An 11073-nucleotide genomic window follows, 5' to 3' on the forward strand; every position below is an offset into this window, starting at 1 on the left:
TCCAGAACAATCCCAAAATTAACTTCTGGTCACAAATATCTAAATCCCATGTCATGTGCTGATCCTTCCCACCACATCAAGATGTAGCAAAATAACAGCAATAACGAGAGCAATATTTATCGAGGGTGTTTACTCCACGTGGGGCTTGAAGCAGTTTTCATGCCAACCCACTCATTGCCTCCAACAACTCTACCTACAAAGTACCATTCCCACTTCACAAATGAGGAAAGTGAAGCAGAGAGGGGTCGAGGAGCTTCCCCCAAATCACCCAGTCCCTAAGGGCAGGGCTCGGGATGCGAACCCTGGCTGTCAGAGTCCCCCTGCCACACGCCACCGAGCCCATTACTGATGGAAACCCGGACTCACGATTGCCACGTGTGTTCACAGGTCTGGGAATTCTGGGTGGTCTTAAGCACGAATATGCTCACTGAGTAGTCACCCCTGTTCGGTTACAGGAAGTAAATCAATGCCTATGTAATTTTATTAAAGCAATAATGATTACACTTTTAAAAATGGGTTCTATTATTTTTTTAAATAAAACTCTGAAATGTTAAAAGCAGATATCCATACTGGGTCATTAACAAATTCCTTGGACTTTTGTCCCATCTAAGAAATAAAAATGTTACTTGAAAATTTACTGCAGCAAAGTTCTCCTGGGAAACTGTCTGGTCCAGGGATGCGTGTGCCGGGAGGTTTTGGATTCCTGCTTCGATTTCACCACTTGCTGTTGGTCTGTTAGACTCTCTGCTTCTTCTTCGTTCAGTTTTGGTAGAGTACATTTCCCCAGAAATTTGTCCTTTTCACCCAGGTTTTTCAAATTTCTTAGCATATTCTTGTTCGTAGTAATTTCTTACAATCCTTTGTATTTCTGTGCTACCAGTTGTGATCTCTCCTCTTTCATTCCTGATTTTATGTATTTGGGTCCTCTTTTTTTCTTTTTTTTTTTCTTTTTACAGAGGGTTTTTTCTTTTTCTTTTTTAAAATATTTTATTTATTTATCCTTAGAGGGGAAGGGAAAGAGAGAGGGAAATATCAGTGTATGGTTGCCTCTGCTGAGGACACACAATGTATCGTGTGTCCCCTGCCGGGAACTGGCCTGCAAGCCAGGCATGTGCCCTGACTGGGAATCGAACCATGATCCTCTGGTTCGCAGGCCCGTGCTCAATCCACTGAGCTACACCAGCCAGGGCCCTCTTTTTTTCTTGATGAGTCTGCTCAAAGGCATCAAAGAAGGAAGGAGCTCTATCCTTCGTGACAGTATCAATGGAGCTGGAGAGTATTATGCTAAGTGAAATAAACCAGGCAGTAAAAGACAAATATCATATGATCTCACATGTAAGTGGAACCTAATCAACAAAACAAACAAGAGAGCAAAATATAACCAGATACATGGATATAAAGAACAAAATGTCCCTGGCTGGTGTGGTTCAGTGGATTGAGTGCTGGCCTGCAAACCAAAGGTTTGCCGGTTCGATTCCCAGTCAGGGCACGTGCCTGGATTGCTGGACAGGTCCCCAGCTTGGGGTGCATGAGAGGCAACCACACAGTGATATTTCTCTCCCTCTCTTTCTCTGAATACAACTAAGTAAAAACTAAAAAAAAAAAAAAAAGAACAAAATGGAAGTAACCAGAGGGATCATGGGAGTGGGGGGCGACGGAAAGATCTTCAAGGAACATGTGTACAGAACCATGGACAAAGCCAAAGAGGGGAAGGACTGAAGGAAGGCGATGGGGATGGGCAGCGTAGGGAGGAGTGGTGGGATGGAAACAGAGACCACTCTAATGGAACAATAATAAAACATAAGTATGACCTGAAATCAGGGACAAAAAGAAAATTTACTCTAGCAACTGGCAAAGCAATGCAAGGACAACTGGAATGGGAGGGATTACCTCACCGCTACGACCCTGGGTGGAGCCCAGTCTCCAAGGGTCTAGCTGGCACTCCTTTGTGTGATGACACGATGGATTTGTGGAAACCAATGCCTCTGTGGGAACTGCTGTACAATTCACCATCAGTGACAATTGGAGCTCCACCCACTGAGCATGTTACACGGTACACTGAACTAAAATGTTGGCACTCGTGGTCTCCTGGATCTCCAAAACCCTGTGAGGCTGGGGGCACAGCCCACTTTTAAAGTGAGGGACGAGAGGATCAGACAGGTGATTAGAATACCTTGCCTGAGGCCAGTTCACACCCAGCCTGGGGGACCGCACTGCTTCTGCTCTGTCTGTCCCACAGTTCGCTACACTGTTTTCTCACGTCCACTTCTCACTATAAGTATCAACTTCACATAAACACTAGTAATCAGCTCATTATGTTGGGCTGACTGTTGTGGAAATACAACTCCATGTCCCTATACTTAGGGTGTTCTTACTATGCTGACATTTTCCAAACGTTGTTCTACCTTCTCCAAAACAACCACAGAACGGGAGGCCATGCAGGGTGTCCTTTGATGCGTCGGGTCAGCAGTACTGTCTCTATCCTACTGATGTCATGGAACTGGTGCCTCAGAAGGGTCGGGCAGGGCTCTGTAGTCTTGAACCAGGCTGAAGGTCACCAGACCCCCGCCTGTCCCCTCTGCCACTCTATGGGGCAAGGGGTCCTTTGGATCCAGGCTTCAGATGACCAGACTCACACCGCAGCATCTCCACAAAGGTCTGCTTCAGCTTCTTGTTCCTCAGAATGAGAATGAATGAGTGGCCAGCAGGATAAAGCATTGTAATTACTTGTCCGATGAACTTAGTCATCTCACTGTTTGGTAGGAAATAGCTGGATGATGTTATTGTAAAGGCAAGAAAATAAAACACAAAGAGAAAGAGGAACGAGAGGATTATTCTGACAGCCCTCTTGTGGGCCTCAGTGCTTACATCACTGGGGCTGGTTCTATTTTGCCGCATCTGCTGCATGTGCCTCCCCAGGGAGAAGATCAGCAGGATGTAAGAGGCCAGAGATAGAATTAGAGAAGGGAGGTACCACAGCACCTTAAAAACATAACCCATCCAATATTCATCCATTTGCTTTCTAAGGTGCTCAGTCATATTCCCTATGCCAGCAGTTTCAAGGAGAAGAGAATTGACCTGAAATTCATGAATCAGAGATATGGCACTGCCACAGGATAGGAGCAATGCACCCAGCAGCATCCATACGACCACCCTGGAGACTCTCCACTTGAGCCAGAGGAACATGGGGTGGGAGAAACTGGCGATTTTCAGGCAGTAGAGGACACCAAGGCAGGTGGTCAGCCACATGCTCAGATGGTTTGTAAATGTCCACAAAATATCAATAACACCCTTTGCTGAACCATAAGTATAGATGTCGAAAAAGAACGCCACGATGATAGAATCAGCCAGGAGAATCCACAGCAGAACAATCCTGGAGAGAACGAGCGCAGTGAGGATGAAGTCAGAGCAAGAGATTTTCTTGCTCTTGAGCCAGCTGCTGACATTGGCCAACCCAAAGAAAGCATTCCCCAGCATTCCCAGGGTGAACAGAGCGACAGAGAGAAACAGAAACACTGACTTGGCGAGTCCCGGCATGTCGGCTACCAGGCAGTCCTCGTCTTTGTTCTTTCTGCTGATATACAATCTCCTTGTGATTTGAAATTTCTCCCTGTGAACCTAATGCCTGTACCTGCTGGTTTACTGTGCCTTTGTCTTCTCTCTTCCCAATTTAGTCTGCTGTAGAGCAGTCTACTGAACTCTATTCGGTTCTTTCGGGCTGGGCTGTCCTCTTCACAGGTGACACGGAGGGTCACATTCCATCTATGATCTAAACTTAGCAGCTCTTTGCCAATATGCAAAGACAGCAGTGTCCAATGTCACACAAACAAGGAAAGGCCGAGCCATAAAGAAGATGGAGGACTTGGACTCAATTTCTGAGCCACCCAGGACAGAAAGATGAGTGTCACTACAAGAGCCACATACAATCAAGAGGGAGGACTCAGGGACACACACAGGAAGGGGGAAATTCCAGAACTCCACCATAAGGCTCTATCAAAGTCATCCTGGGGGAAGGCTGAAGTCCACAAAGCTGGTAAATCTGAGTCATCACCACCAGTGTGCCTCTGGGGTGTGCCTTACTCCAGGGGCCCCGAGTTCCTCCCTAGTGAGCCGTGTCCTCAGAAACCCTTGCTATCTGAACATCTGAGTGCTAGCACTAATGCAGTAGAGCATATAAGCTCTTCAAAATTTGAATTTGTCAGAGTGCTTGACCACTATATTGATAAGGAGTTGAGCTGACAGAGATCACACACAGATACTACTTGTCAAGCAAAGATGGCTTATTTATCTAAACCTGGGCCTTACAAATTTTGACCATGACCAACAGGAATATTTTATATGACTTTTACATATGTATGTCACTATGTATGTCACTATGTAAAAAACATGCATGTCATGATATAAGTATATGTATATAATATGTGAGGTCTGTCTGGACAAAGCCTAGCCATTGTTAATATAATGAAAACAGTTTGTTTGACATCCATGTACCCTGGCAGCCAAGGAGAATGGACTGGAATGCGCATGTGCAAACAATGACAGCTTCACTGTACTAGTCAGTGGGTGTGGTAGACACTGTTGAGCGAGTATGTGCACTGTGTGGCCCTCACACTGAAAAAAAATAAGTGAGTAGAGCCACAAATCTACATCAACTTTGCATTAAGGACGTCCGGCCAACATGGAGGAGTAGGTAGATACATGCTGCCTCCTCACACAACCAAAAGAAGAACAACAACAAATTTAAAAAACAAACAAAAAAAACAACCAGAAGTGCCAGAAAATCAAACTGTATGACAGTCCAACCACCAAGGAGTTAAAGAAAGAACATTCATCCAAACTATTAGGAGAGGTGGAGACCGGCAGCCTGGGCAGAGAGCACTGGCAGCAGCTGGAGGACCGGACAGTCCCACGTTTTCCTGCAGATAAACCAGGAGAAACAACTGGGGAGCGAGACAGACAGTGCAACCCAGAACTCCAGCATGGGGAAGTAAAGTCTCAAAACCTCTGATTGAAAAGACCTGTGGGAATTGCGGTGGCAGGAGATACTCCCAGCCTCACAGGAAAGTTCATTAGAGAGACCCACAGGTCCTAGAACAATCCCACCGACCTCAGAAACAGCACCAGAAGGGTCCGAGTTGTTGGTGGGTAGCAGCAGAAGTGACTGAAAGCCGGCTGAGAGCTCAGCAAGCATCATTGTTCCCTCTTGGAACCCTTCCCCATACACAGTGCCAGGACACAGCCACATGGGTTGTGCCAACCTGGTGAACACCTAAGGCTCCGTCCCTGACTATACAACAGGTGTGCCAAGGGAAAAAAAATATGGCCCAACATATTTGATCTGAAACAACAGATCAAAGCTCCAGAAAAAAATACAACTAAGTGATGAAGAGATAGCCAACCTATTAGATGCAGAGTTCACAACACTGGTAATCAACGTGCTCATGGAATTGGTTGAGTATGGTTGTAAAATAGAGGAAAAAGTGAAGGCTACGAAACATGAAATAAAGGAAAATACACAAGGAACCAAGAGTGACAGGAAGGAAACCAGGACTCATATCAATAATCTGGATAGAAGGAAGAAAGAAACATTCAACCAGAACAGAATGAAGAAACAAGAATTCAAAAAAAAAAAATGAGGAGAGACTTAGGAACCTCTAAACCTTAGGACAACTCTAAACCTTCCAACATCCAATCATAGGGGTGTCAGAAGGAAGAGAGAAAGAGCAACAAATTTAAAACTTATTTGAGGTTGCTGGATGTAAGGAGAACAAATAATGAAGGAGAAATTCCCTAACCTGGCAGAGGAAATAGACTTTCAGGAAGTCCAGGAAGCTCAGAGAGTCCCAAAGAAGTTGGACCCAAGGAAGAACACACCAAGGCACATCATAATTATATTACCCAAGATGAAAGATAAGGAGAGAATCTGAAAAGCAGCAAGAGAAAAGGAGAGGGTTACCTACAAAGGAGTTCCTGTAAGATTATCAGCTGATTTCTCAAAAGAAACCTTGCAGGCAAGAAGGGACTGAAAAGAAATATTCAAAGTCGTGAAAAGCAAGAACCTACATCCAAGATTGCTCTATCCAGCAATGATATCATTTAGAATGGAAGAGCAGATAAAGTGCTTCTCAGATAAGGTCAAGTGAAAGGAGTTGGTCATCACCAAACCCTTATTATATGAAATGTTAAAGGCATTTATCTAAGAAAATGAGGGAGATCAAAAATATGAGCAGTAAAACAACAACAAACTCACAACTATCAACAACTGAACCTAAAGAAACTAAAACAAAAAGAAACTAAGCAAATAACTAGAACAGGAACAGAATCACAGGAATGGAGATCATACAGAGCGTTATCAGTGGGGAGGGGAAGGGGGAAGAATGGGCAGAAAGTTACAGGTTATAAGCATAAATGGTAGGTACAAAATAGACATGGGGAGGTTAAGTTAGTATGGGAAATGGAGAAGGCAAAGAATTATACGTACAACCCATGGACATGAACTAAAGTGGGGGAATAAGGATGGGGGGGTGCAGGGTGGAGAGGAATAGAGGGGAGAAAATTGGGACAACTGTAATAGCATAATTAATAAAATATATTTAAAAGAAAAAATTTACATTAAGCTTGAACATTCCCCCAAGGAACCTGTATAGGACAACACACGCCTCATGCATCAGGTCTTGTGCAGAGTATTTTAGCAAACCATCAAGTCACCCAGGTGACCCGGCCCCCCCACAGCCCAGATTTGGTTGCCTTGTGACTTCCGGCTTTTCCCCAAACTAAAATCACCTTTGAAAGAGAAGAGATTTCAGGCTGTCAATAAGATTCGGTAAAATACAACAGCGCAACTGATAACAGCTGGGGCAACTGTGTGAGGTCCCAATGTGCCTGCTTTGAAGGGGACGGGAGCATCATTGTCCCATGTACAGTGTTTCTCGTATCTCGGATCTTGTTCAGTAAATGCCTCTATTTTTCATATTACAAGGCTGGACAACTTCTAGACAGATATCATATATAATAAGTATGTATATAAATTGTATGTGAGAACCTCTTCTGCATACCCTCCTGCGTGTACCAGGATCCAAGACACATTGCACTGTATCACATGGTTTGAGTTGAGGCACAGGCTTTACTGAAAAACTTACATCCACAGAAGTGACAGCTCCTTGCCGCCCTGTGAGTGCACGGAGAGCCAGGGCTTCGCCGTGCAGTTCTCTCTGCCCTGGGAGCCTCCTCGGGCTCACACTTCTGATGAGCAGAGTGTGAGAGCAACTCTGTCAGTAAGCTGCTTCATGCTGAAAAATCTGGATTGGGGAGCCAGCAATTACAGTAGTTGTCTGGGGAGGTCAGCTGCTCAGAACCTGGGGAACGCGGAGCCCATGGGATGTAACAGTCCCAACTGCTAGAAGGAGAAAGCCTCCAATTCTATGGGAACTGAGCTATGTGAAGCACTTTCTGTCAGAAAACGTGGCAGAAGCCCTGTTATCTAGCTTGTTGTGCTAGCGAACTAGACTGCACGCGTAGGGTCATTTCTGGACAACCTTCCTCATGGTATAAGTTCCCTGCAATAACGATCACATTTCCCAGTTTGTCCAGGATAGTCCTGGGATGTGCCCGTCACTCCAAATTATTAATAATTCCCCCTTTTGTTGTCTTACTCACTGAATGCTCAGGCCATACAGTCAGTCTTTGGAACATATCACAATAGAACCTCATCAAACATACTGAACAAATGAAGTCTTCGAAGTTGGACTTTTGTCTTTAGCTCATTTAATTTCTAATGGTGTTGGTTTTCAGGAAATGTAAAGGAAAGATAGGTGAACTTCTGGAACTTAGATTCCATCCCTATGTCTGCCACTTACTCATCTAACATTTCTTGAGCATCTACTATGTGACAGGCACTGTGCTCAGGACAGGAAATCATGGGCTAGTCAGAAAGACTAGCATGACAGAAAGACTGTGGTGACAGAAAGACCTCCACACAAAGACTGCATGACAGTGTGACCAGTGCTGTAAGAGGCAGACACAGAACACACGTGTTGGCACAGAGGAATTTCTGTCTGAAACAGCCACAGACTTGAAAGGAGAGATGATATTTGAGATAGGTTTTTAAAAATGAATGATTTGGGGGAGAAAAGGGAACCTTAGTGCACTGTTGGTGGGATTGCAGACTGGTGCAGCCACTATGGAAAACAGTATGGAATTTTCTAAGAAAACTAAAAATGGACCTGCCTTTTGACCCAGCAATTCCACTGCTAGGATTATACCCTAAGAACCCGGAAACACCAATCCAAAAGAACCTATGCACCCCGATGTTCATAGCAGCACAATTCAGGATAGCCAAGAGTTGGAAGCAACCTAGATGCCCACCAGTAAGTGAGTGGATCAAAAAAAACTATGGTACATTTACATAATGGAATTCTATGCTGCAGAAAGGAAGAAGGAGCTCCTACCCTTTGCAACAGCATGGATGGATGGAACTGGAAAGCATTATGCTGAGTGAAATAAGCCAGGCGGTGAAAGACAAATACCATATGATCTCACCTTTAACAGGAACCTAAGCAACAAAACAAACAAGCAAAATATAACCAAAGACACTGAAATAGAGAACAGGCTGACAGGGACCAGAGGGGACAGGGGAGGGAATTTCAGGGGAAAAGGGGAAGAGTTTATAAGAACAAGTATAAAAGACACATGGACAAAAACTAGGGAGGGATGGAAATGGGAGGGAGGGGGGAAGGGCTGGGTAGATGGGCTGGGATAGGAGCAAAAGACAGAAAACTGTACTTGAACAATAAAATAAAACAAAGCAAAACAAAATAAAATAAAAGACTGAGAGTTCACCTGGCAGGCAAGGTGAAGAAAAGGGAATTCCATGCACCACAGAAGGAGGAGGGAGGATGGTGGTGATGATTTATCCACAAACAGATCACACATTGTCTGAGCCCGAAAACAACAGACACACACAGCGCTGAACGATACACTGTGCATTGTGTTGAGGTCTCAGAACAATCACTTCATTTTCAACCATGAGGTGAGCGCCACTGTTGACCCATTTTGAAGAGGAAGCAGCTCAGGCCGAGATTCTCACAGAGTTGTGGCCGAGATTCTCACGAGAGCAAGGGTTCTCCCCCAGGCAGCCTGGGTCAGGGTCCACTGCCTTAACGGGAGACCTCAGAGGTCACCTACTGGTGACACCCCAATAAATATGAGGGAAGAAACAGGGCCTTGAGCAGGAATATTAGGTCGGGGGCAAGGTCTCAGACCCTCTTCCTCCGTCCCACGCAGCACCGTCCGCTCTGGCTCCTGGAAGGAGGCAGCTGCAACCGCCAGGTGTTTGACTCGATCTCTGCAGCCCTGAGGGTCCCCTGCTGCGCCTCTAACACGATTCTCTGTGTGTAACACATTGTATCACGTAATGATCTGCTGTGGTGAATTGGGAAAACCCTCGACGAGACTGGCATCCTTTTCCTAGCTCTGCTTTACCCTGTGACATTAGGCAAATTTCTTGATCTTGCTGACCCTCAAGTTCCAAACAAATGGCATGAAGACTGACCTGATAGTCAATATGAATTAATGGCTAAGCCTGGGTTCAGGAGTCAGACCTGGAGTCAGACCTGAGGGCCCCTGTTATGTGACCTTAGGCAATTAAACTCCCTGGGCTTCAATCTGTTCATCTGTAACACAGGCATAGTCACAGTAGCTACCTATTTATTACAGAGTTGTTACAGTGATTAAACTATACAGTGCCTTTAAAACGTATGGTTCTTTACATGTTAGCTATTACTATCATCGGCATTAACAAGGTCATTGCACTACACACTACCTATCCTTGAGGTATTTTTACGGAAACTTGTTTAATGCCAAGTTTAACACATAGAAAAATACAACAAAATAAGCCCCCATGGCCCCACCACCCACCCTAAGGAGTCAGACCTCACCAGTGGTGGGTGAGGCGGCCTGCACCCTGAGTGCTTCCCCGGCTGCCCCCTTGTGCCTTCCTGTTTCCTGTGGCAACTCACCTTGAGTTTTGGACTGATCAGCCCTTTCCCATGTGAATACTTTTACCACATACGTGCCTCTCCATAAACGTATTTCCTACTTGTGTTTGATTTTAACCTTGTTGAAAGGGACACAGATATTTTCTGTAAGCTAATATTGAGTCCATGTGGTTTATAAGTTACTCTGGTCACAGCAACAGCTGAAATTCAGTTGCACTGCTGTGTAATATTCCACTGTTGAGCGCTCATTGGACCATTTGCTCTATTGATGAGTCTTTGGGCTGTTTCCAGTTTGGTACACGTATGTACATCACGGCTATACACAACTCGTGGACATGTTTCTTGGCCCACCTGGGCAAGTTTCCTGTAGGGTGTGCCTTAAAGGTGGAATAACCAGGTGAAACCTCCACGTTGTATGTTCATGCCAAAATGCCTCCCCAAAAGGAGGCGCCGGTTCCCACTCCCCGCCCTGTTCCACTGGATGTATGGAAATGTGCCAGTGTAAAGGGCTTAGAATGAAATTTCACGGCAGTTTCTGGGTTTGCATTTCTTTGATTATCCATGATCATTTTTCCATACGTAAACGAATCCTTTGTATTGACCTCCCTCCTAAATGCCTCTACATCTTTGACCATTGTTCTACTAAGCTGCTGTTTTTGCATTGCTCTGTAGGTCTTTACATATTCTGGCTATCTCATTTATGTAACTGAGGGTATCTTTTCATTTTGTGACTTGTCCTTCTGCTTCTTGGTGACTTTTGATAAATAAGGGTTATTTTTTCCTTTTAATCATTTTTTTAATTTTTAGTACAGTTCACATACAATATTAGTTTTAGGTGTACATCCCAATGATTAGACATTACATAACTTGGTAAGTCATAGTCCCAATAAATCTGACACCATACATAATTAGCCTATTACTGACTATATTCCTTTCATTGTACTTATAGCCCCGTGACTACTCTGTAACTACCATTCGTACTTCTTAATCCCTTCGCCTTTCTTGCCCATTCTCCCAACCAGTGAAGGTCATTTTTAAGAGTACAATGGATGGCTATTTTCCGTGTCCTATGTTCACA

The 11073-nt window shown here is 44.6% G+C and overlaps 1 protein-coding gene across 1 annotated transcript; it reads right to left on the bottom strand.

The window, feature by feature from the left end:
- Positions 1-2451: 2451 nt before the first annotated feature.
- Positions 2452-3537, bottom strand: TAS2R3 (taste 2 receptor member 3). The gene has a single exon (XM_037049306.1). It carries the CDS (start codon positions 3535-3537, stop codon positions 2587-2589), a length of 951 nt encoding a protein of 316 aa, XP_036905201.1. The 3' UTR covers positions 2452-2586.
- Positions 3538-11073: the final 7536 nt, after the last annotated feature.

Source organism: Sturnira hondurensis, unplaced genomic scaffold, assembly GCF_014824575.4.
Source record: "Sturnira hondurensis isolate 20B ecotype Veracruz unplaced genomic scaffold, ASM1482457v3 Scaffold0006437, whole genome shotgun sequence".
In the NCBI taxonomy this organism is placed as follows: Eukaryota; Metazoa; Chordata; class Mammalia; order Chiroptera; family Phyllostomidae; genus Sturnira; species Sturnira hondurensis.